We start from the raw sequence: 27,893 nt of genomic DNA on the forward strand, positions 1-27,893 counted from the left end.
CTAGGTAAGTGCTTTATTCTACTTCTCATTTTTTCTCTTTTTTTCTTCAAGCTTTTCAATTTTTTTTTCTTTTCATATTTTTTTTTCAATTTGCACTTATCTAGTTCTTACCGGTGTCTCAACCCCAAACTTAGAATTTTTCACAGATCAACAATCTACAACACTTATCTGATCAAGGTAAGGGAGTGTTTGGGATTACGGTTAATTAAGGCGGTTCATAAACAAATAAAAGGGTTATAAGGCTCGAGTTGGATGAACGAAGGGTAATATCGAATGGTTGGCTGAAAAGGCTCGGGGTTAAAAACAAACAAGGCCTCAGTGTGTATACGTGTGTATTGAAATTCCAACATCTACTTACGCAAACTCAGAATGACCGAGACATACCTGAAGAACTCTCATGATGATAAGTGTTTGACTTTTTATGATCCTTACCATGTTTGGTATAGCTTACAGGTTCCAAGATACCTCTAGTGTGATGTAGCTTCGTCTTTGTCTCGGGTGCAAAGTATTCCTGTATCAATCCAGTGTCGGAAAGTCGCGTCCGATCATTCACTTCAGCAGTACCAACTTTCAGAGGTTTCCTGGAGAGCAAGTATGGGGTGTGTCTTTCATCCACTAGCTACAAGCCTCATCATTCATTCGACACAAATACCCTCGATCTGTAACATGCAAAACACCAAACACACTAATTAAACTGACAATAAACAGACTGAAAATGAAATAATCAGAAAAATAAAAAAATAATAATACTGAAAGTAATAACCCCTCCCCCCCCCCCCCACGTACACACACACTTGAACCAAACATTGACTGTAATGTTTAAATCCAAGATAGAGAGGGGAACCAAACATGGACAACACTCTCATATAACCAGTTAATAGTTTTGATAATGCATATCCTAGCAGGGCCAGGAAGTGCCATGATAAACTGGTTAGAACTCATCATAACATAATAATCTAAAATTTGAGAAATCATACCTTCCTGAACTAGAGCATTCATGTCCAGCTTATTCTTACTTGAAACCGGTGTCTCATTCAGGGAAGTAAGGTCGTATCCAAAATGGTTGGCTATATGTGTAATTATTGTTGGTGTAAGCCCTAGAGGCCAATACTTTTGGTACTTGTATCTGTGAGGGCAAATATGCCTAGTCCTTATTTTAATGATTTCAAACCTTTCTAATCGCCCATAACCTGTACTTTGGACAATATCATCATTTCATAGAATCCATTCATCCTCTAACATGTTCAAAATATAAGTTCAATGTGTCCAGGCATATAGGAGCATATACTAGATGTGAATCATGCACTTGATAATCGTAAATATCCTAGGTTCATAAGAGATTGGTTTAAATTGGTCAAAATACAGTTCAAAACTCATTTTTGGGAGTTTAAGACCCGTGAGTCGACTCATGACTCGGAGCATAACTCTCGGGTCTGAACAGGTCGAGTCATAGGTCGACTCAATCCTGGGAAAACTGAATGAGTCGACTCATTCACATGTTGCATCAACTCAATGCCTATTTTCATCTGAACCATGTAGTCATGGGTCTGAACAGGTCGAGTCATAGGTCGACTCAACCCTGAAAAAAACTCTGTTTGAGTCGACTCATTCCCTGTTTGAGTCAACTCATCGCCTATGTTACTTGAATAATTTTTCCTCGGGTCCATCCAGGTCGAGTGGCCACTGCTCAGACTTAATTTTCTACTGTGTAATTTTGCAAAATAATTCTGTTATGTCTGTTATTTGGTCCATGCGTCATATAAATATTCTAGAGTCTCTTCTTCAACAAAATAACAAGAAAAGTGAAAGATATACACCAAAGTGCTCTTCATCTTCATTCTCCATTGCATTTCTCAACAAATACACATAACAATTTTGGTTGATCATTGTACATTACTGTGGTGATAACATCCAATAGGACTGTGTAATCTTAGTTTGGGTTGAGGATTTGTGTGGGTTTTTATTGAATAAAACCATTGGGGTTTTGTCCTCCAAGAATTGGGGGTTTTTGCACTAACCTTTGCTTCACAGATTCAACCAAGTAAAAAGTTTGAAGAACGGTGGGTTCGGTCAAACAAGTAACGGTAACCAGAGGATTATGAAGAAAGCTTAGGGTTCAAATTACTTACGATTGAAATCAGCCAGGCTGAAGTTTTGGAGAACGTGGAGTTCTTGCAATAAGGTAGTTGTAATCTAAGGTTTGTTAGAAGCGCTTGAAGGACTTGATTCAACTCGAATCAAGGGGAGATAAGCGAATAGGATCTACAAAAACACTAGGGGTTGATTGGTGGTGATCATTTGTTCTCTTGTATTGACTTTGCAACGTATTAATAAAAACATCTCAATTCTAGATTTCGAATTGAGGGCAGACGTACTCTAAGCGAGGACAATAGGGGAACTGCCTCAAAAAATCCGGTCTTGTTCTCTCTATCTCTTAACTCTTTAAATTATGCATTAATTACGTTTTGTGTGAAATTAATAGTCAAATCAATATCGCTTGATTGTTGTGCATAGTAGTCGTTCGATAAATTGGTGCAATCACTTTGATTGCAACTGAGTAAAATTCTGCACATTCAATTTGAGTGAAATTGACATTATGTGTGGAATGCTCACCAAGTGTTTGATAAAATTAATCTCACACGAATCTAGTAATAATTTACTTGCTCTCTATTGTGTTAAAGCATTATTAGAGGTAACAATATCAAGGATTATAGTGGTTAATCGACTGATCTAGATAGTGGTTGATCATCTCTATCATAGTTATGCCATTTGGTTTCACTCATATTCGATCTTTCCATTAACGGATCGTTTAGACGATTATAATCTAGGGTGCTTCTGCAACCGTTGAAAACAATTTTAAAAAATGCTAAGTTTCAAAAACTGATATATTCAACCACCCTTCTAGAACGGTACTATCGTTTAATAGTATCAAATTATTTATTAATAATAAAAGGCTTTTTTTTCTTTATTATATTTGTTTAATAAAGTCCCTCGAATAGCTAGTCCGTTTAATGTATCAAGTGTGACTTGATCATGAGATCCCATTAAACATAAGGACACTATTCTTAAAGTATTCGTAGTCGAGCTTTGTTGTGAAGTGGGATAACATTAAAGTATTAAGACCATTATGTATATAGACTGATGATCACATCTCATGGATCATGGATAAGGAGTTATCAAGTCTTAAATATAGGTATGAATATTAAGAGTAATGTTTATACTAGATTGACCCACTATGAGAATACTATATAGAATGTTATGCAAAGTGTCATAAGTTATTCTCATGGTGATAATGGTGTATACCACCCTTCGACCTGAAACCACTATGGACCCTAGATGTAGAGTCGAGTGCCTTGTTACTGATCAAACATTGTTCATAACTAGATGACCATAAAGACAGTTGATGGGTACTCCACGAAGCATATTGAGGGACATGAGTGACCTAGATGAAATTTGCCCATCCTGCGTAACATGATAAATGTCTACGGGCCCAATATTGAATTGAACAAGGATGACACGGTCTATGCCTTGTGTTCAATATAGACATAAGGGCAAAAGGGTAATTCTACACATAAGTATTATCACAAAAGGATTTGTCAGATCACGTGACATTTTTGTGTCTTGGGTAGCAATGATGTGTGGCTAGATACCGCTCACTGTTTATTATGTTAAATACGTGATTTAATATAATTATCAATGTCGCGAGAACCTACAAGGTCAGACACAAAAGGATGGATTGATGAGAGATAGAGTAAATAAGGAAAACCGTAAGGTATGGTGCACTTAAGTGAATTGTATAACATCGTAAGGTACATTGCACTTAAGTAGAATACAAAATATGGTAAGGTACCACGCGCTTAAGTGATTTTGGTATATCATAAGATATGGGCCACATACACTTAAGTGGGCTTTTTAGTTTGCAGCCCACACAAGTGGTTCTATAAATAGAACCCTTGTGCAGAAGCATTGGATTAGATGAAAATTTCGTTTCTCTCTCTCTCTCTCAAAGCCTTCATTCGTAGCAGCTAGCACTGAGATTGAAGGAATCTGTTCGTGTGGATTGAGTAGAGGCGTTGTCACCATTCAACGTTCGTGATCACTCCTTAGATCTGCATCAAAGATTTCAATCGCCACAAGAGGTTATGATTTCTATCACGGATCATGCCCATTCATAAGGATCACTAAAGGAGAAAATTTTAAATTCCGCTGCGTTTTGGATCGCTATTCTCCTTCAGTGGTATCAGAGCCACTTACGAAACCATGCATCTGATAGCTGTTTATTTTCTGTATTTTTGTATTAATACGATTAAAAGATAGATTCAATTAAATAATAAATGAGTAATTAAATTTGGCATCATGTGTGTACCATTTGGATGATTGATGTTGACTATGCTTCGGAATCTAATGTTAGTATGGTGAAGCAACGATACATCGATCGCCCATAGGTTACACAATTGAGATCGATCAAGTTATATATATGATATAAGTAATTCTGATGCAAAATACGGTATATATGATATACCATTTCTGTTTCGTCCATTCAAACACTTAATGGTTGTTTTCCTTTAAGCGATCAATGGTCATTTGCTTCGGATTCCGACAAAAGTATGGTGAAGCAATGACGTGTTGATCAATCATACTGAATTAGCAATCTAGGTGTCTTTAACGGTATGAAATTGGTGCATTAGGGTTCATGACGGTACAAGGGTTGTGTTGTCAAAGAGTTATGCGATTAGGGTTGTGACTGCACAAGAGTTGTACTTTAAAGTATTAAGTGTTGATGCGAAAATCAACATCAATTTCAAATGAATTGTTCATTAAAATTTTGCATCGAGGCGCTGCCCCTAACAACCCTGCAGGGGGCGCTGCCCCCTTGACCACTGTCCGTTGACCGGGCAGCGGAACCCCCGGCTAACTCTGTGTAGTGTGATCAGTCGCCGAAATTTTATTTGGTTTATTTAATTAATAGAATTTAAATTAATAATAATAATGTGTTTATTATTATTGTCTTGTGGTGATCGGTTATGGCCTTAGTTTTCCTTTATATTGTTTTGGGATTTTAAAATACGACCTGCGTGTCGTCCCTCTCTTTTAATCTCTTAATGTAACTTCTTTTCTCATCTCACTCCCTCGCATGTAAAACAAGTTTCTTTTATGTAATGTAATGTTATGAAGAAAGATAAGAATACAATATCAAAGGAGGATAACCTTGAAGATCTTGCTTGGAGAAGCTTAGATCGTTATTAGGTTAGCTTAGATTCTCTCATTAGCTTGGGAGAACAATTGTGCTAGGGGCCATAACTATTTTATTTTGTATGTATGTTGATGCATGTGAGAGATGATTTATATGATAAATAAGCCGGTGAGATCAGAATAAGTGAAAATTCCGTCAAATTAAATATTAAGTTTATGCTTTCCAAGTTTTAGCACTCATCAAGACTAGTATCAAATAATGTAGGTATCGCCTATGCAAAGTGCATGTTCTATATTAGTAAGGTGTGATGGGATAATTGTAATATCCAATTGCTAAAACAATGGGTCAAAATTAACTAAACAAATTATAATAAGATTATATACGTTTAGAAGCAAGAGTTGGAAATGGTCCATGTGACGAATTGGAATAAGGAGTTATTCACCCAACTAAAATATTCGAGAATTGTATTAGATACAATTGGAAGGAGCTCCTACCTAAATAACCTAGGTTTGTGTAATCCGCCTACGCGGACTTAAAACAAATTAAAATGTGGATCTCGACCCACTAGAAAATCTTCCAACAGGATTTTCCGAATCAAATGGTGAGGGTCATTTGTTGAGTAAAATAGTGGGAGCATATTTAATTAAAGGCCTAATTAAATATGTTATTTTAGTGATACTTATATTTTCATTATTTTTCATGTATATTACCATGACAACAAACACCTCTAACAACATTTTACGATCAACCCTTGATAAGGAAAAATTGTCTGGGACATTTTTTTTGGATTGTCACCGAAATCTGAGGATTATCCTCAAACATGATAGAAAGTTGTATGTCTTGGAGAAACCTGTTCCTGAAGAGGAACCTCCTAGTTCTGCACCTAAGGCAGAAAGAGATTCTTATAAGAAGCATGTTGGTGATGCCAATGAAATTACTTGCCTCATGCTAGCTACCATGAACTCAAAGTTGCAAAAACAACATGAGAACATGGCAACATTCGATATGATCGAACACCTGAAGATGCTCTATCAAGAGTAGGCAAAACATGAAAGGTTTAAAGTTTCAAAAGCCATTTTTCAAGGCAAGTTAGCTGAGGGAGCCAATGTAGGTCCCCATGTGCTCAAGATGATTGGGTATGTGGAGAACCTTAAGAGGTTGGGTTTTCCCCTCGGAAAGGAACTTGCGATTGGTTTGATCTTGCAATCGTTGCCAGATAGCTTCAGTCAATTTGTCCTTAACTTCAATATGAATGATATGGACAAATCTCTTCCTGAACTGCTAGCCATGTTTATAGCGGGGCATTCGTTACCATTAGAGATATTGACTAAATCCAAGGTAAACCATACAAGTCGAGTCGCCACCATACTTCTATTTATCCAAAGGAATGGTTAGAAAGCGAACAAAAACCTAAAAGTTTTATCGAATCAAAAACTAGTAAAAATGTCAGAGATCTGGGTAAGGGGGTTGGTTATGCAATGGGAAGGTTTTAAGCACCCAAAACATCCTAGGTACTCCTAGGGATCCCTTTTCATAAGTGTTGTTCTAGTCTAAAGGGTGTAGGTATATCTAAAGTACTATTTACTAAAAGGAAGGTTAAAAGAAAATGACTCGCAAGGATGTCGCATCCACTGCCTACGTATCTCATCTGAGTATGAGAATCAGAGTCTTCGTAGCTCGGCTACCTATGGGTTAAAGAGAAGTGTGCTCGGTAAGACGTCGCGTCTTATGCCTACGTATCTCATCTGGAATAAGAATCAGAGCAAAACTTAGTTCGGCTAACTAGGGGTTAAGGATTGCCATCTGAATATGGACTTACAAAAGAGGACATCAGCCGTGTCAAAGGAGGGTGGGCAGTGTGTTCAACGTCCTAGCAGTAGGTGTCGCAGCTCGCTGAATCGAGTCTTAGGCAGTTACCTCTTTGCAATAGAACGGACTAACATGCCACAAGATCAGAGACGCACAGAAGGTCTAAAAGTTGGGAAGCTCTGCTCTAGAGTTATCATGCAATATGGACCTATGTGTTAGGATTTACAAAGGGGAACATTTACCTAATGTTAGCATGCAAAGAATAAGGGAATTCTACCTATGTTATCATACAAAGGGTTCTACCTAAAAGGAACAAGAGTCGACGGATGGAGCGCGGAGAGGAGTTACGAATAAGGGTAGATGGCGATGCCGGAGGCAATCGAATTACAGGTAGATGGCGATGCCTGAGGCAATCGACTTACAAGAGGATGGATGAATGCGTGCTGGTTCTGTTAAGTTTTGAAAATGATTACTCGACGTTGGATCGAGCTTTTGATCTTATTTTGAAATGGTTATCGGATGTTCATTTTAATTCTTGTATTAACAGGTGACTAAAGAAATAAAGAAATAAATATTATACACTTTATGGGAGAGGGGTACATTTGTTATGAATGGGGATTGTTCATGGCAAACAAACAATAAGAATATATGCCTCATACATCATACAAGTAGGCAACAGTTATCAATCAGATCAGAATAATAAACAATATATAATCAAACCAAAGAATCAAATAATGGAGCATTTAAAAAATGCATGGGAGTATGAACATGTTAAATAATCAAGCAATAGAAAGCATGAATGAGAGAAACAAGTATAAAAGATAACAGATGAATCAAACAGATGAAAATATGCACACGGAGGGTCCACTGAATAATTTAATCAGGACATGAGGTAAGGACCAAATAAAATCAAGGTAAAAGGCCTCTAATACATGGCATATGAGATGAACGAGGGAGGATCAAAAGATCTCTTCAATTTCCATAAGCAATCCCTAAGTCAAACATCGATCATAAAGAAGTCAACTGAAAATTCAAGTCAACTTAAAAAATAACAAATAAATAGCAAATTAGTCAAGAAAATTATGAAAAATTAAACTAAATAAGATGGGGTCAGGACATCATCATCCCCCAAAAATATTTTAAAAATAATGAAAATTGGTACGTGAATTAATTAAAACAAAACATAGGTCAAACCAAAAGTCAATTAATAAGACTAGGTTAGAAATAAATCAAGAATAAATAGTAAATTAATCAAGAAAATTATGAAAAATTAAACTAAATAGGGTGGGGTCAGGACATCATCATCCCCCAAAAATATTTTAAAAATAATGAAAATTGGTACGTGCATTAATTAAAATAAAACAGAAGTCAAATTAAAAGTCCACCAACCAAACTAGGTCAAAAATAAATCCAAAATAAATTGAAAATGTGAAATAAAATTCCAAGAAAAGGTCAGGTTGACCATGAGACAGTGGTCAACCTTCATCCCCAAAATCAAATTCTAACAATAATTTTAAGTCATAAAAATAAAATCAATAAAAAAAAGTGTGTTAAAATGGACCATTTAGAATCAATAATTAAAATAAAATATTAATATTAAAAAAATACGAAAATAAAAATTATATAAAATTAAATAAAATGTTAAGAAAAGTGAAAAATATTTTTGGATAATTTTATGGACGAAGAAAATATTTTAAATAAGAAAAAGAAATATAAAAATGGAAGGATTAATGGTGATGAACATGGTAAGCAAGCGTAGATATATCAAAACATGAAAAAGAAAAAGATATATCAAAATGGAAGGATTACCTAATGGAAAATAGAAGTGGAATAGAATCTGATATGTGATGAAGCTTTGCCTCCTTGCCACGAAATTCCAATGCTCATCTAGGGTTAGGGTTTCAGCTTCTTAAATAGGGTGGATTAGGTGTTCTCATGGGCTTTTTAATAAGTGATTTATCCATAAGAATAAAAGTGTGAAGTGAGGTGTAAAATGTTATTATTTTGGGCCAAAATTAAGTGAATGGATGTCCAATTTATGGCCAAAAGAGGTAAAAAAAACGTGACTGGTTTGTGCAGCATGCTTAGAAAATCTAATTGGGCCAGCCAGGCCCAAAATCTGCCTAGAAAATCAAGTATTGGTGCCCACTTTAAATGAATGTATCTCTCAAATCATGGATCCAAATGAGATGATTACAAAAGGATGTGAAAGAGGACATGGCAAGGCACAATTGTTATGAAGAAAGTATTTTCAAATAATGCCTTGAAGTGCAAGAAAACTGGCCAAGAAGTCTTGACAAATTTTGAAGATTTTGGACTTAGAAATTTTTCTAAGTATCCTAAAAAAATGTCTCACTTTGACTAAGCATAACTTTCTCAATTCTAATCCAAATGGAGCAAACTTCATATCTCTAGAAATCTTGGAACAAGAGGAACAACTTTCATGTTGGAGAAATTTTCAAATGGAGCTTTTATCTTGATGCAAAATGGGCTTAAAGTGAGTGCAACGATCATGAAAACTTGCCCTAAATGGAAAGTCAACCATTTCCAAATTAAGTAACTTTTCCAATTCCTGATTAAATGATGAATCCATGATCCAACCTTGATCAAATTTCACATATAGAATCCCCTAGGCATGGATTTTGAGATTCCACTCTCAAAATGTCAGGAGTTGACTTTTCTGGCCCCATAGTTGACTTTTCCCAAACTGTCTGATTCCCGATTCCATTGATCAATTGAAGCACTTCTAGCTCAAATAAAGAGCTGATTTTTTGTATGTGGACCCTTGTGGACATATGGAGGGCCATGTGTCGCAACGCGAAAAACAACCGGCGGGAAAAACAAGTTTCACAGAGCCGCCACCGACACTATTCATCCTATGACGGAAAGGAAGCGCTGGACTAACCTAAGAAAAGGGAAAGGAACGGTCTTACGACCAGAGATTGCAAGGTACGGGAGTCGGTTACGCAAGGGGAAGGTATTAACACCCCTCACGTCTGTCGTACTCGACGGGATCCACGCTCAAAAGAATAGAAAAAAGTTGCTGATAAATTGCTCAAAGAATGCACACGCTGGAATAAAACACAGGTGAAAGAAGATGGAGGAAACGGACTCGGCAGGATGTCGCATCCTGGGCCTACGTAGTTTGTCAGAAACAAACATCAGAGTCAACGCAGTTCGGGGAAATGGGAAACATGCTCGCTAGGACATCGCATCCTATGCCTACGTATCTTCTCTATCCAGATTAACAATCAGAACACTCGTAGTTCGGCTAACGCACGCCGAAACAAAACACCGAAAAGAGACGCTGAGACGTCAACAGAAAAACTCAACAAGGAAACAGAATGCTAATAGCTGAACTTATATCTAACTCCTCAAAACAAACACAAACAAGGAAGCGAAATGCCAATAGATGGGCTTACATTCAACTCTAAACACACACATACAAGGAAACAGAATACCAAACCTGGACTTACATCCGACTCCAAACAAGCACACGCTAACCAGCGAACACCAAAGCAAAAGGGTTATCAAATTGACAAACTAATAGGGAGTCTGGAACTCGAGCCTAAAAGCTGCCACACAAACTCAAAGAGACGCTGAGACGTCAAAAGAAACAAACAGACTAATAGGGAGTCGGGAACTCGGACCTAATAGTTGCCACAACAACACACACAAAAAAGAAAAAGGTTGCCCGGAGAGATCTCGCACGATCTCCTGCCTACGTATCTTAACAGAGGAGAAACTCTCCTAACCAGAGACCAGGGAATAACAAACTAAAAGGGAGACTGACTCGAGCCTAATAGTTGTCATGCAATCCACAATAGCCCTAGGTTGAGGTATCTAAACAGAACCTAACTCGCACAGGAAGCAAGTCAATTCAAACAGTAAATAAACATACCAAAAGCAAACACACAAGCAATCATCACACTCTATATACAAACAAGAGGCTCAGACAAATGGTTGGGCTTTAGTCAAGGGATCATGTCAACCTCGACAAACAAGCCAAAACTGTAGGGGTGTTTTGAAGCTCTTAACCACTAACATTGAGAGTTAGGGTGAAGCTGATGAAAGGTAATGAGGATTAGACCTCATGCTCTTAACCCTGGCCTGGGTGAGCTTGAATCAATGAAAGCGTGGGGGTCCAGAAAGAGGGACCCTATTCCACTTGACTGACTCTATACAAGATCTTGGGTTAGGTTCAAGAGCGTCAGCACGTAGTGCGAGCATAATGAACGACTCAACAACTAACAGGGGATTGATTGCTAATCCCTTCTATCTGTCAATTGCCTCTTCACTTAGGAGGACTTAACAAGTAACATGCCTCAACAAGGAGGTCTTAGGCACAAATATAAACAAACACAATCATTGCCTCTTAAGGAGGACTTCAGCCAAACGCCTTCCAAAAAAAACGACAGGGCTTCCAGACTACATGGAGTAAGAAGGCTAAACAACCTCAGTGGTGTATCAACCACACTCCAAAGCAAAGCAAAAGCTAGCTAGCAAGCGGCTAATGTACCTGTACAAAAGCCAAACAATCAGTATTGTATTCAGAAAACCAAACAGACAACAGTGGAATCATCCAACAATAATACACAATGCAAGTCTCAAATGCAAGCACTCAAGTGAGTTCATCACATCAATGGACCTACAACACAACAAAGGTTAGTAACCAAAGCAAATGGCATCTCAAATGATGAGGCCACACCAATCATTAGTGATAGATACCTGAAACACAAACACAAATGGTGAGTACAAACCACTAGTACAAAGACTAGGGTCAAAGGCAAGTCAAATGACCAAAACAGAAGTCAATATTTCACATGAAGCACATTTAATCAAACAAGAAAGAGTCCTCAAAAGGACCAAAGCCAAATAAATAAGCAAAGCCATCAAATAATCAAGATAAGGCAAAGGCAAGCAATGTGATCATATTTGGACATCAAACATAGAAAATCCACATTAAGACAGAAATGTGTCCAATGATCATGAAATTTATTATCCAAGCACTTCATGTTATAATCAAGCATCATACAAAAACTCAACTCCAGAAGAGATCAAATGGCATATGAATGAAAATGTACAAATGCAACATACAAATTGTGACACAAATTGTCACACTACATGTCCATGTGTCCAAAATAGTGGTAGAACATGATAAAAATGCCAAACTAATTCTCAAAAATCAAGTCATATGTTAGGAACAAGCATGTCAAATTTCAAGTCAATTAGATTAAACATGAGCATTTCACCAACAAATGAATGAAGCATGTCCATTAAGCATCATGTTCAAACACAAAATCACAATTAAAATTCCAGCATCAAACAATTCATATAATTAATTCTAAAAAATAATAGATATTGAAACAAGAATGTGAAAAAAAGTTTGGATTAATTTGAAGCATTTTACAATTTTTATTGATTTTCCAAAGTTGATGAAAAATATTGAAATAAATGTGAAATAATAGGGAAACAAGAAATTCAAAAAATGAAATCCACAAAGTCTCAGCCAGGGATTGAACACAGGTACACCAGGTAAATGGAGCGCTCAAAATAAAAATTCACAAAACATCACAAGCGTGGAATCGAACATAGGAAACAAAGGTCAAAACGAGCGCTCAAAATAAAATCTGAAAACGCCTTGCCAAGGATCGAACCTACACACTTGAGGTTCCATGAACGCTCAACAACAAAATTCACAAACGCACGAGGCCAGTATCGAACACAGGATTGGGATGTTCATGGCGCGTCTAAACTAAAACGCAGCGTTTTGGTCCTGCAAACCCTAGCGTTGTTCACAGGCGGCGGAGGACGGTGGTTTCCACCGTCTTCTCCGATGGTACCGGCGGTGCTCCATCATTTTTTTTCCAGAAACTAGCAAACCATACATCATTGGAAAGGTCTTTTAACCAGGAGCACGAATATCATAATATCTAAGCCTAATTCACCATATATTTTACAGATCGAACGAAAGAAGTTTCAACATCCAAACTTGAAATCCACATATCTTCTTCAATTCTCAACCAAAATTAATTCTACTTACATCAGAATCATCAGCATAACAGGCTCTATATAATCATGGCAAATAAAAGGTAAAACGAGAGGTTCGAAAATCCACCTACTTGGAATGACAGTAATGGAAACCGTGTGTGTAGGCTCTCAAACTCTCCAAATATGCTCCAGTATGATTGATTAGAAGCTTTGAATAAGAATTAATGGTTGAAAGCACTTGGATCTTGCTCAATCTTCAAGTTCCATCACCATGTCCATGCACTTGAATAACCTCAAAACCAGCTCAATTTCCACGAATGATGAATGATTCCTGCTCCAAATTCCATGAGGATCAAGGATCTATGAAGAAATCTTGTGGTTGTGTGAAGAAAATTTGAAATTCAAGGAGAGAGAGTTTTGGAGGGAAAAATGAATTCTAGATCTAGAATTGTGATTATGGCAAATTCTGTTAGGATTTACTATTTATATCATGTACTAATCACTTTGCTAATCCCACTTAAGCTTGGTTAATTAAGATTAGTGAGTTATGAAGTGAATGGCAAAAATGAAAAGTGAGCTTATGCATGGACATGTACACGTGAACAGTAACATGTTATGCTTCAAATCCCCTTAAAACCAACTAATAAACATGATGGAATGATCAAATGGCTTGCATAATCCACCAATTTCAAATTATGGATTTTCCCTCCAAAAAGCACATGTATGAACACATGATCATATGAACTTCTTTCATGCAATGCAATGATTGATTTGGAATCTCTTGGCCACAAGGAGCATTTTGCAAAAAGAGTGGTTCCATTTGGAGTTTTGGATCAAAAGGTATGCCACTTTGAAATTCCATGTACACTTTATGATCATTTGGCCATAACTACTCAACCATTCATCAGATGATCATGATCTTGGACTTTTTGAAAAGAGGATAGAAAGATCTTAAACTTTCATGTTGACCAAAAATCCATTTGAAGCTTCTTTGATATTGAAAAGTCAAGTTGAATATGGACCAGAAACTTGCCATTTTTGGAAACTTTCAATTACAAGTCACTTTCCATTTTCGGAAACTTTTGTCCTGACTTCAAATCTTCAAGATAGATGTTTTACATGATGAATAGGCCTTGTTTGAACATGAATGGGATGTCTCAAATCATTTCCCACACCTCAAAGCCTCAGTTGATTGTATAGTTGACTTTCTGGTTCACAGATGACCTAGAAATGCTCTGATCAGCTTGAGCCTCCACCACTCGAGGAAATGGCTCAGAAATGAAACCCTAGCTCTTGTAAACTTAATATCATACTCATGTGATCCTCATCTCAATAGAATGCCTCATCTCCTTGAGAAACCCTGGTTGAGAGAAAGCCATTGATTAGGGTTGACCAGAGGTCAAAACCCTAATCCAAAGGAACCTGAGCATGAACTATGAAACCCTGGATGATGACATAACCATGATGATAGTGACATATCCTTGCAAACAAGATGATGCTCAAGACCATTGAAGGATTAGGAAACCCTAGTTGAAGCACAAACCTTCAGATGGTTGATCATCAATCCATGAAAACCCTCAGGCTTGAATCATGTAACATCTCCATCTCCTGAAAAGACTTTGGAGGATGACTTTATTATTTTCATATGATATGCAAAATGCAATGCCTAATGTCCTAAAATGAAATGCAATGTGTTAAACTAGTCCCAAGAAGAGGAGGGCAAATTTTGAGGTGTTACAGCTGTCCCTATTCAATCCACTGTGAACCTGTCGATATGAATAGCCTCGGCTTTCAGATGATCAGGGTGAAGAGTGGTTGAATACCAAGAACAGACGAACAATTTGCGCTCCGCTGGGAAATAATTAACAATGCCTGTCAGAATCGGCAAAGAAGTGATCTTGAAAGATTTCGTCTGGTACGGTGAAAGTCGGTCTGAATACCGAAAAGAATGTTGACCTGGATACCAAAATAAATGGTAACACTAGAACCGTGGCCTGAATGCCGCTCACCAGTCTGAATACTGGACATCGGAATATGAGATGACTAATGTCGGTCTGAACACCGAGAGACTGGCCTGAATGCCACTTCGGTCTGGATACCGGAAAAACTGGCCTGAATGCCACAAGCTGCTTCGACCTGAATGTCGGAAACTTCTTCGATCTGATCATCGGAAAAATTGGCCTGAGTGCCACAAGTACTTCGACCTGAATGTCGGAAACTTCTTCGATCTAATCATCGGAAAAATTGGCCTGAGTGCCACAAGTACTTCGACCTGAATGTCGGAAACTTCTTCGATCTGATCATCGAAAAAATTGGCCTGAGTGCCACAAGTGCTTCAACCTGAACATCGGAAACTTCTTCGATCTGAACATCGGAAACTTGGCCTGAGTGCCACAAGTGCTTCAACCTAAACGTCAGAAACTTCTTCGATCTGAACATCGGAAACTTGGCCTGAACGCCACATCGGTCTGAATACCGGAAATCTCCGTGACTGTCAGTATCGGCAGAAAATAGGGAAAATGATAATTGAGGCGGCACGCAGGCCAACGACCTATGCTGGGGATAATAAGTCATGAACAAGCTGCCCCTATCCAATCTGATATGAACCCGTTGATATGAACAGCCTCGGCTTTCATATGATCAGGGTGATGAATGATCGAACACCAACAACAATCGAACAATTCGCGCTCCGCTGGGGATTATTCTTAATTTTTTGCTTTTCTTGAATCCCGAAAACCTTTTAATTTTCATTTCCATCTCCGCCCGACGGAAACTCTTCCTCCAATATCGCACTAATGGGGAATATTGTTGATCTGACGTCATGATGCCGAACTCCTCAGAGTAACATCTTCTAACTAGCAGAACCAATTCTCAAACGGTAACCACGGCTTGAGTTGCGCTGATCGCGTAACATTCTCTGATCTTCATTTCCATCTCCGCCCGACGGAAATTTTTCCTCCAATATCGCACTATTGGGGAATATTGTTGCTCCAACGTCATGATGCCGAACTCCTCAGAGTAACATCTTCCAACTAGCAAAACCACACTACGCCAAATAAGGGAAAAGAGGGCGCTTTTTTTATCCTATAACAGCGCTTTAAAGCGCCCTCTAATCTGGCGCTGGCATAGGTAAAGACAGCGCTTTTTTTCCTGGTGAAAGCGCTCTCTAAAGTGGCTCTTTAAGCCCTTTAAGGGCCACTTTAGAGGGCGCTTTTTAAAGAAAGCGCCCTCTAAAGTGGAAACTTTTAAGGGTTTAGAGGGCGCTTTTACTGGAAAGCGCCCTCTAAAGTGGAAACTTTTAAGGGTTTAGAGGGCGCTTTTACTGGAAAGCGCCCTCTAAAGTGGAAATTTAAAGGGTTTAGAGGGCGCTTATTTTGGAAAGCGCCCTCTAAAGTGGGTGGTTATTTGAATTTTTTAGGTTTTGAATGGAACCCCAGAATTTTTTTCCAATGAGAGATTAAATCAACATGTTTTTGGGTTCGGGCAAGGGCTGGATCACTATCCACTAGGATGAGCCCATCCATAGGGATGAAAAGGGTGAAGTCTATGTACCATATCAAGTAAGATGTTTTTGTTTCTTTTTGTGATTCTAATGTAGATGGACACAAGTAAACAAGCCAAAAATGAATACCCATGTGAAGTCTCGAGTAACAAAGCTTAGAAAAAGAGAAAGACAGAAAGAAAAAATCAGGTCAGAGACTACACCTACCATACATAATCGCTCCAATAAATACATCCCCTGCACTAGTTGTATCAATAAGCTCAGAATATGGTATCTTCTTTGCTGTTCCGATCAAGAATCTCCCACAAACTGTGCCTATTCCATCTGATCTGAACTTTCTCACCACCTGGAAAAATAAATGGGTGAAGAGAAGAAAATCTATTTTTAAATAATTTATCATGATTACCTATTTGACAAAGAATTGAACTAATATAAGTCTTTCTATCATGTATATAAAATCCAGTACTGAAACCGACATTGTTGTCCCCCAACTTATGTTAGCAATTTTAATATCAAATTTGAGTAAGCATACATATGAAAATTTTATACTAAGTTACCATTTCTTAATCAATACGCATATAACTTACTTAATCTAAATGAATTGACACACAAAATTGAATCCTAACAAATGTGGTATAGATTTAGATTCTTGGTTGATATTATGATCATAAAAAGATGTTTCACTCAACTGCTTTAACTTGTATATTGATATGAATTTTGGTGTCAATTGACAATGACACATAGCTGACCCCAAGATAAAATTGGTTGTCATTGATCAGTTGATGTAATATTGAAATGTAAATACCAAAACTGGACAATAATACTTTTCACACCAATGCAGTGATATTCCTTCCAATTTAACTCATGCTTATGAACCAAAAGACGTAATTTGCAAGACTCGCACATACCGGTATTTAAGCATGTGGTTTTACTGCCATGATTGCTTTTGCATGGCCTGTAATTCCAAGCTAAACAAAAAACTAGCGACGGAATTTGACAAGATTCTTTTGAATTAGCCATATAATTCTCCTCTCTTTGCAAATTATTATCTCTGTCTTAAAATTTTCTTCTTTTGTTAAACAAAATATATATTTTTAAACTCAAACTGGAGTTATAGAATATATCTCCGCATTAAAATAAAAGTTGTACAAGTTATAGGTTCAACAATATTTTACCGATGATATACAGGTTGGAATAGCCAAGCTATCATCTTTCTCTTTGTACAAGAGTTCTAAGAGCCTCTCTAGATTCCTTTCTTCTACGATGACATACTCTGCCCACAAGAGCATTAAACTTGTAAGTTACATTTGCTCAAAGAAAAAACACTCTACTCCTTTAAGAAGTAAAATTTAAAAAGTAAAATGAAAAAGCCATTCACAATACAAACCAAATGGAAACTAATGAAAAAGCCATTCACCATTTGTACTTCTTTCCAACATTAGACAACCATCTTCACCCAGAGTCACAATCACAAACTTGACATTTGGAAATCTTATAAGCATGGAAACTAATGCACTCGGGATAGATGGTGCCTGTGTCCAAACCTAACACAATACAAACCAAATCCCAAATGAACACCAAGAAAGATTAATCATAAACAGAATCATATGAACAGTTGGACACCTTATATATGCAGTTAGAGATGCAATTAGAGGTATGCCCTACCTAAAACCCTATTCGAGCTAACCCTGACTTAATAGAAGAGTTAAAAAGTAAATTTATAATGATAATTTTCTTTCTGTCTGGGAGGTTCCGAAATTCTGGAAACACCATGAAGTGTTGAAAATTGAATTAAATGTCTCCCTTCTAATGAAATCTGAGAAGATAAACATTTTCTAACAAGCCTTACTATCAATATACTAGTGAATCCAAACTCATGTAGTTCTGAATCATGGAAAATCATGCAACACAATAATTATTGTTGAGAATACTCAATAAATGTATGAACCAAGAAAAATGAAACCAAAAATGAACAATAGCGAACGTCAGAAGAGAAACCAAGTAATATGAAGATTAGAAAAATACCTATGGTGTCAAAATCGAACAGCTAACAACGAATTAATTGAAGGAGGAAACGTCGTAGATCTAACAGAGGTGGAAGGAGAACGCCTTAGAAGTAGCGAAAATCGTAGCAGTGAGAACCCTAACGTGAAAAAGAACGAAAATAACAGAGAGTGAAATAACAAAATGCGCAGTATGTTATAATTTTAATGTTTACTAAAGGGGACCTTAGAGGGCGCTTGTGGAAAAAAAGCGCCCTCTAAAGGGGGCCTAAGAGGGCGCTTATGAAAGCGCTCTCTAAGGCTTTCCAAAAGCGCTTTATAAACTGGAAATGCACATGGACTTATAGAGCGCTTTTTTAAAAGCGCCCTCTAAGGGTAACCTTAGAGGGCGCTTTCTAAAAAGCGCCCTGTATTGTTGTCCCTCTATCTCCTCCTTATTTTTTCGCTTCACCTTAGAGGGAGCTTTATTACAAAAGCGCCCTCTAAAGTGCGTTGTCTATTCCAGTTGTTCGCTCCTTATTTTTTCGCTTCACTTTAGAGTGCGCTTTTGTAATAAAGCGCCCTCTAAGGTGCGCTGTCTATTCCAGTTTTTGGCGTAGTGCCAATTCTCAAACGGTAACCACGGCTTGAGTAACATCTTTATCAACCAGCTAAACCACTTCTCAAACGGTAACCACGGCTCGAGACTAGTTTATGCTTGCAATGCTGATGCCTGACTTTTTTTTTTACAGCGTAATGCTCCATAACCATGGAAATGCTACGCAATTTAGGTATGCAATATGCTATGCTTCTCTAAATGATGAATGTATAAAAAAGTATCCCCCTCAGGGAACTCTACTAGGGAGCTCGAGGCACTCTGCTGAGGAGCTTGATACCACTCCAATCTCCGCCCTGCTGGGGAATAGCACCGCTGCTGAGGGAAAGAACAACCCTCACCAGGGATGACCGCCGCTGAACTCGATCCGCTTGGGGACTTCGCTGGGGAAACAACTACCAACTTACACCTCCGCTGGGGAAACAGCAACCTTCCGGCTTGCTGGGGATATAACAATCTCCACCCTGCTAGGGGAAACAACAACCTTCAGACCTGGCTGCCGAAGAAAAACCGATCCTGAACCTGCTAGGGAGATACGGAATATTTGACACAAAACACCAGTCGACTCGTCGAATGCTAGTATTCACCACTTAACCAAAGTGTTAATTTTCCACTTCTTCAGACTTTGAAGAGTCTTCTTGATTAATCACCTAGGATTCTCGCAATTCTCCCTACTCCGAGACAAACGATCTCCTCAGATTCGGGCCAACTCTCCAGTCCTCAGACTTTGAAGAGTCTTCTTGATTAACTCTCCAGGATCGTCGCAATCCTTTCGCCGTCTTTACACCATTCTTCCATTCCTCGTCCCGGATTGGACTTCACGGGGATCTTTTGTCAAAAAGCTTCACATCACAACCTGCAAGTGAGTGAAAATATCTAACAACACATGCAAAAGAGATCGTTAGATAAAAACGTGCCCCAGGCGTGCCAAAATTTCAACACCTAGGTCACTCAACCTTCCGAATAAGATTTCAAGTTTTCAATCTTATAAACATGCATTGGAAGGGACCTGTATGTCTCAAAATGCAAATATTCTTTATCAAAATAACCGGATGTTTTCGCAATCGAAGCGGTAATGAAAACAAAAACAAAATTATTTGACTGAATATGCATTTTATTGATTGAAAAAGGTGGCTCGTAATTGAGCAATACAAAGGAAGCAATTCCTGAAAAGAGGTAATTGCGCATAAAAGGAAAATCTATCCTAATGGCAATGTGAACTCGTGATCTCATTGAGTTCCAATCCGGTTACACCCCATATGTCCTCAAGACTCTCCGTGCTTTCTGCCTTTTGAACAAGACGCTTCCGACCGATCTCTGTCGGGGATTATCCACGTGTCTTAACCAAAACACAAATGATCATGCTAGACGCAGTTGTTCGTTTCATTCCCTCTTTTTCCTGGACCGTCCTTTCGGGTTTTCAGTCCACCGGGATACCCTTTTTTGCCCAAGTCGCACTTGTGGGGTTTTCGACTTGCCGGGTGTACAATTTTTTCTCTTTATCCCTAATTTTTGCCCGAACCTTTTTTCATTTTTTTCTGGTTTGCCGGGATGGCCATTTTTGCCTGGACTATTTTATTCTTTTCGTCCAGCGGGTCTCTTATACGAAGTATTTTTTAACTGCGTCCGCATTCACAAGGGATGGAAAATCCTCGCCATCCATGGTCGTCAACAACAAGGTTCCGCAAGAGAAAACCCTCTTGACCACGAATGGACCTTCATAATTGGGTGTCCACTTGCCCCGTCGATCGTTCTGAGGAGGGAGGATCCTCTTCAACACCATGTCTCCTACGTGATACACACGAGGTCGTACCTTTCGGTCAAAAGCACGCTTCATCCGCTGCTGGTACAATTGCCCGTGACATATGGCCGCCAACCTCTTTTCCTCAATCAGGCTCAACTCTTCATACCGAGTCCTTACCCATTCAGCTTCTTCCAATTTCACGTCCATCAGGACTCTCAACGACGGAATCTGAACCTCAACCGGTAGCACAACTTCCATCCCATACACAAGCGAGAATGGCGTTGCCCCAGTAGACGTACGCACCGAGGTTCGATATCCATGCAATGCAAACGACAACATCTCGTGCCAATCCTTATAGGTCACAACCATTTTCTGCACAATCTTCTTGATATTCTTATTGGCTGCCTCGACCGCCCCATTCATCTTCGGACGATAAGGAGAAGAATTATGATGCTCGATCTTGAATTCCCGGCACAGTTCTGCCATCATCTTGTTGTTGAGATTAGAACTATTATCAGTAATGATTCTCTCGGGAACCCCATATCGGCAAATGATGTCTCTTTTCATGAACCTAGCAACGACCTGTTTTGTCACGTTCGCATAGGAGGCTGCTTCCACCCACTTGGTGAAGTAATCAATAGCCACTAATATGAATCGGTGCCCATTCGAAGCCGTAGGCTCGATCTTTCCGATAATATCAATGCCCAACATAGCAAACGGCCATGGAGACGACATCAAACTCAACGGATTTGGAGGCACGTGCACCTTATCAGCATAAATCTGGCATTTATGACACTTCCGCACGAAGCTGAAACATTGGGCCTCCATTGTCATCCAGTAATAACCAGCCCGTAACAACTTTTTCACCATCGCATTCCCACTGGCATGGGTACCAAACGACCCCTCGTGCACTTCTTTCATCAATTGGCTTGCTTCGTTATCATCGACACATCTAAGCAAAACCCAATCGAAATTCCGCTTGTACAAAACCCCATCCTTGTTCAGATAGAACACCATGGCCAACCTCCTCAGAGTCTTTCGGTCCTTCCTGGATGCTCCCTCAGGATACTCTTGGGTTTCCAGATAGCGCTTGATATCAAAATACCACGGCTTTCCATCATCAGGCGCTGTTTCAACAGCAAACACATAAGCCGGTCTATCCAGACGTCCCACCACAACACTAGGGAACTGATTCCACCACTGCACCTTAATCAAGGCGGCCAGAGTAGCCAAAGCATCTCCCAACGGATTCTCTTCTCTCGGCACATGATGAAATTTCACCTTGGTGAAGAACATCAACAATCTCCTCGTATAGTCCCGGTATGGAATTAAATGAGATTGATGCGTATACCATTTTCCGTTAACCTGATTCACAACCAAAGCTGAATCTCCATATATAACAAGGTTTTTGATCCGCAAATCAATTGCCTCTTCAATACCCAAGATACAAGATTCGTATTCAACCATATTGTTGGTGCATTCAAACGTTAGCCGGGCAGCAAAAGGAATGTGGGATCCTTTCGGCGTAACCAAAACAGCACCAACTCCACTACCATTCACGTTAACGGCCCCATCAAACATCAGAATCCATTCGGATTCAGGGTCAGGCCCCTCCTCCGGGATTGGTTCCTCACAATCTTTCGATTTGAGAAACATGATGTCCTCATCAGGGAACTCAAACTTCATCGGTTGATAATCCTCAATGGGTTGCTGGGCAAGGTAATCAGATAATACACTCCCCTTTATTGCTTTTTGAGAGGTATACTGTATATCATATTCAGTCAAAATCATTTGCCATCTCGCAACCCGTCCGGTCAATGCTGGCTTCTCAAAAATATACTTGATCGGATCCATCTTGGAAATCAACAAAGTGGTATGAACCAGCATATACTGTCTCAGTCGGCGAGCAGCCCATACCAAAGCGCAACAAGTTTTCTCGAGCAGTGAATATCTTGTTTCACAGTCGGTAAACTTTTTGCTAAGGTAGTAAATTGCATGCTCTTTTCGACCAGACTCGTCATGCTGCCCCAATACATACCCCATAGACCCCTCGAGGACCGTCAAGTACAGAATTAACGATTGTCCCTCCACAAGAGGCATCAGAATCGAAGGCTCCTGCAAATATTCTTTTATCTTTTCAAATGCCGCTTGGCAATCATTATTCCACCTGACCGTTTGATCTTTTCTCAACAACTTGAATATGGGTTCGCACGTGGCTGTTAGATGAGATATGAACCGTGAAATGTAGTTCAATCTACCTAAGAAACCACGAACCTCCTTTTCTGTTCTCAGTTCAGGCACTTCTCGTATTGCCTTTACATTAGCAGGATCAACCTCGATTCCTCTTTCGCTCACAATAAACCCCAGCAATTTACCGGACCGCACTCTGAAAGTGCACTTATTCAGATTCAACCTCAGTCTGAATTGTCTCAACCAGTCAAACAACTTGGCCAGATCTACCAGATGCCCCTCTTCTGTTTGGGACTTTGCTATCATGTCATCAACATAGCATTCAATTTCATGATGAATCATATCATGAAACAAAGTCACCATAGCCCTCTGATACGTGGCACCGGCGTTCTTGAGACCGAATGGCATCACCTTATAGCAGAAAGTGCCCCACGGTGTAATGAACGTTGTTTTCTCCATATCATCTGGCGACATCTTAATTTGATTATAGCCAAAAAAGCCATCCATGAAAGAAAACACCGAGAACTGAGTTGTATTATCTACCAACGCACCGATGTGAGGTAATGGAAAATCATCTTTCGGGCTAGCTCTGTTCAAATCCCGGTAGTCCACACACATTCTCACCTTTCCATCCTTCTTCGGCACCGACACAATGTTCGCGACCCAAGGCGGATAATTAGTGACAGCTAGGAAACCAGCATCCAACTGCTTCTGAACTTCCTCTTTAATTTTCATGGCCATCTCGGGCCGAGTTCTGCGTAACTTCTGCTTCACTGGAGGACAATCTGCTCTCAATGGTAACTTGTGCACAACAATATCGATGTCCAACCCTGGCATATCTTGATAAGACCAGGCGAAGATATCAACATACTCCTTCAACAAGGCTACCATTCTGCTCTTGACACTCACCTCCAAAGCGGCCCCAACTTTTACTTCTTTCCTGACCTCCCCGGTACCCAGATTCACAATCTCAACCTGCTCCTCGTGCGATTGAATCACCTTCTCCTCTTATTTTAACAACCTGGCTAATTCCTCCGGTAGTTCACAATCTTCTTCGCCTTCTTCTTCGGCATGATAGATCGGATTGTCGAAGTCATATGAGGGTGTAACAGGATTGTTATCAATGAGATCCGGAGAATGATCGCATCTGCATGAATGTTGATTCATGCATTGCTTTAGAACCGGAGTGAAGCAAATTAAAAGGAAAATGAAAATAAACATTGCCATTTTTATTTTTGTTTTAAACTGCAAAAATAAATGAAAAACAGGGAACACCGCTTTTAATGTGAAAAACATCCATTTATTAATGATGCAAATATTGCAAAATGAAACACATGAGGTGGCCCTTACAATGAACCATTACGTTTCGGGCAGAACGTATGGCTTTCATGCAGACAGAATTGAAAAATAGAAATATTACTCTTCACGTAGAGTTACAATGATGATCTTTTCGGCCTTCCAGTTATGGATCTCCATCCCTGGTACGCACGGTTTTATCCACAAATCCAGCTCGCAGTCACTGTCGATCTCTTCACCCACCGCACAGATGTGACCTGGATTTAGCATTCCAGCACTGGTGAACGTGAATGGCTGACGATGTCCTCTACTCCGCCCAGACGAGCCTCGGCCCGACTGATAACCAACCCCGAACCTGTCTTCCTTGCCGGCAATGTCAATCATCCTTCCCCAACCTGGGGCTTCTCCGTTCTTCACCACCTCAGCGGCCTGTTTGTACGAAGAAATGGACGGCTCCTTCTCTTCCTTGACAAATATGGCATTCTCCACCTTGACGGTTTCGAATGCTTGGCTTGGTGTTTCAAATATCTCACCGTCCATTTCAACATATTTGAACGATGACAAGTGGCTGACAAAGATGTCCTCCTTTCCACAAACCGTCACGACCTGCCCGTCCCAGATATACTTCAATTTTTGGTGCAAAGTCGAAGTCACTGCTCCAGCAGCGTGTATCCATGGTCGACCCAACATGCAACTGTACGCCGGCTGAATATCCATGACATAAAATACAGACTTAAACACCTCGGGCCCGATCTTCACAGGGAGCTCCACTTCCCCAAACACAGCCCTCTTAGAGCCATCAAATGCTCTAACAACCAGGTCAGTGGGCCTCAGCACTACTCCTTCACAATCCAGCTTTGCCAGGGCCTTCTTTGGCAACACATTGAGTGACGAGTCGGTATCCACCAACACGTGTGAAAGCACTGCTCCTTTACACTCCATTGCAATGTGTAATGCCCTATTATGATTACACCCATCCACCGTAAGATCCAAATTAGTGAAACCCAGCCCATGGCTGGCATTAACATTAGACACCACTGTCTCCAATTGATTGATCGTAATCTCTTGCGGGACATATGCTCTCTTCAATATTTTCAACAAAGCCTCTCTATGCCCCTCGGAGCTTAACAACAATGACAGGATTGAAATCTTAGACGGAGTCTGCTGCAGATGGTTAACAAGCTTATACTCAGACTTCTTGATGATCCTCAGAAATTCCTCAGCTTCATCATCAAGTTCTTTTTCTGACCCACCAGGCGCCGGTGTCGCTACAGGAGTACCCTCACTCACCACCTGCTTCCCTCTTGCCCTGGCTAAAGCCTCGGCCTTATCTCTCTTTTCTTTTTCTGCCTCCCCACTCCTTAATGTGTCCGGTGCAAACAACCTTCCACTGCGAGTGAAACCACTGGGTCCGGCATTATCCACCTTTGAAACGGTGGTTTCACCTGTAGCCTGCTCCTCCTGCTTCTCCCCATTACAATATACCTCTCCACCATAATCCCATGGCACAGCATCATCGCTTTCATATGGAATAGGCCCAGGTACCGTGATGGTAACCGGAGCTGCATCTGCCAGCGCTGACAAATCGATCGGATCAAAATAGATGGTTATGGTGGAGACATCCTCCTTCTCCAAATCAACCTTCTCAAATCTGAGGCTTCCCTCATCCATCATTCTTTGGACAGCCTCCCTCAATACAACACACCCATTAGGAGCAACGGTGCATGCAGCACAACAATCATCACAACCCGGAAAAACCCCATTCTTCAACAGTTGTCCCTTGACCTCAACCAATGGAGTCCTCAACTGATCTACATTCATCAGCCCAATTGTCCTCCTATCCTCAGAAATTGCATTCACCCCCATCTGACCATGCGCTGGCATGGGATTAGCATTAACATTCGGCGATGGTGCAAAATTAATGGCCTTGGAGTCTACCAGATCCTGGACCACATGTTTGAAAGCTTTACAATTCTCAACATTGTGTCCAGGGGCACCCGAATGGAACTCGCACTTGGCGTTCTCATCATAATTAGCAGGCCTCTGATCCGGTCTCAATGGAGCCAACGTTCTCAACTGAACCAACCCCAAATCTTTCAATTTCTTCAACAGGAAAGAATATGTCACATGCGGCCTATCAAACTGACGATCAGTCATTCGTCCTCTCACCTGATACCCGGCCCTTTGTGTTCTCTGTTGAAACGGCTGTCATTGTTGTGGTTGTTGTTGTTGTTGATGTTGTTGTGCAGGTTGATTGTCAGCAGGAATGGTTACCGCAGCAGTGTGCTGGTAGTAACGATCCCTACCATGTCCCCTCTGGGCATACACAGCACTCGTGTCACCCTCCTTCTTACGCTGACCGTTACCAAAGGGCTTCTTCGACCCAGAAGACGAAGCACTTCCCTGGATCTTCCCCATCTTCAACCAACTCTCAATTCTCTCCCCAGCCACTACTATGTCTGCAAAGTTGGTAACCGGACATCCCACCATTATTTCAGCAAAGGTCCCCTGAAGGGTACCCATGAACAGATCAGACATCTCCCGATCTACCAACGGAGGTTGAACTCTGGAAGCCAACTCCCTCCACCTCTGTGCGTATTCTTTAAACCCTTCATTTGGCTTCTGAGACATACCCTGCAACTGGGTACGACTAGGAGCCATGTCAGCATTGAATTGGTACTGTTTAAAGAACGCATCTCCAAGATCCTGCCAGCTCTTGACATCTGATGATCTCAGCTTGGTATACCACTCCAAAGACCCCCCAGACAAGCTGTCCTGGAAGAAGTACATCCAGAGCTTCTGGTCCATTGTATAGGCAGATATCTTTCGGACAAAGGCCTGGAGATGAGTTTCCGGGCAAGAACTCTGTCGCAGCCTAAAAAAATACAGAGGTGCGAAAAAACAACCAGCGAGAAAGAAATGACAGAAGAGTCGCCACCGTGCGTTATTTATCCCAAAGGAGGGAAAGGAAACGCTCGAAGTAAACCTGGAGAAAGGAAAGGAAAAGACAAGGTCTCGCAACCAAATCTTGGGTTCGGGAGTCGATTATGCGAAGGGAAGGTATTAGCACCCCTACGCATCCGTAGTACTCTACGGGATCCACTCTTGTTGTTCTTGTCTAAAGGGTGTGTGTTTATCTAATGTACTATTTACTAAAAGAGAGGGTCAAAGAAAATGACTCGCGCGGATGTCGCATCCACTGCATACGTATCTCATCTGGAATGAGAATCAGAGTCTTTGTAGCTCGGCTACCTATGGGTTAAAGAGGAGTGTGCTCGCTAAGACGTCGCGTCTTATGCCTACGTATCTCATCGGGAATGAGAATCAGAGCAAAACGTAGTTCAGCTAACTACGGGAACAAAGGTCTCGATTGCAACTAGGGCAAGAGAAAGGGAAGGTCTCGATCGCAACGAGGGCGAGAGAAAGGATCGTAACAAGGGCGAAAGCAAACAAGGATTAGTTGTTAGTCGTTAGTCAAACTCGGCAAGACATCGCATCTTGTGCCTACGTATCTCATCTGAACATGAGAATCAGAGTTGCCGTAGTTCGGCTTCATAGGGGTTGCCATC

At 40.2% G+C, this 27,893-nt stretch overlaps 1 protein-coding gene across 1 annotated transcript; it reads right to left on the minus strand.

Moving 5' to 3' along the window:
- Positions 1 to 16,431: 16,431 nt before the first annotated feature.
- LOC127078499 (uncharacterized) lies at positions 16,432 to 26,536 on the minus strand. The gene is made up of 5 exons (XM_051018949.1): positions 26,494 to 26,536; positions 25,750 to 25,901; positions 17,914 to 18,040; positions 17,672 to 17,769; positions 16,432 to 16,842 (listed from the first exon to the last, which is right to left on the minus strand). The coding sequence occupies exons 1-5, from the start codon at positions 26,534 to 26,536 to the stop codon at positions 16,687 to 16,689; spliced, it is 576 nt and encodes a 191-aa protein (XP_050874906.1). The 3' UTR covers positions 16,432 to 16,686.
- Positions 26,537 to 27,893: the final 1,357 nt, after the last annotated feature.

Source organism: Lathyrus oleraceus, chromosome 5 (assembly GCF_024323335.1).
Source record: "Lathyrus oleraceus cultivar Zhongwan6 chromosome 5, CAAS_Psat_ZW6_1.0, whole genome shotgun sequence".
Lineage (NCBI taxonomy): Eukaryota > Viridiplantae > Streptophyta > Magnoliopsida > Fabales > Fabaceae > Lathyrus > Lathyrus oleraceus.

Excerpts from the sequence above, each read along its gene's own strand:
- LOC127078499 (XM_051018949.1), bottom strand. The coding sequence starts at position 26,536 with ATGACAGCCGTTTCAACAGAGAACACAAAGGGCCGGGTATCAG. Across the intron at positions 25,902-26,493 it reads CACAAAGGGCCGGGTATCAG|CGCTGGCAGATGCAGCTCCG; the intron begins GTGAGAGGACGA and ends TCGATTTGTCAG. Across the intron at positions 16,843-17,671 it reads TTCCAACCTGTATATCATCG|GTGGTGAGAAAGTTCAGATC; the intron begins GTAAAATATTGT and ends TTATTTTTCCAG.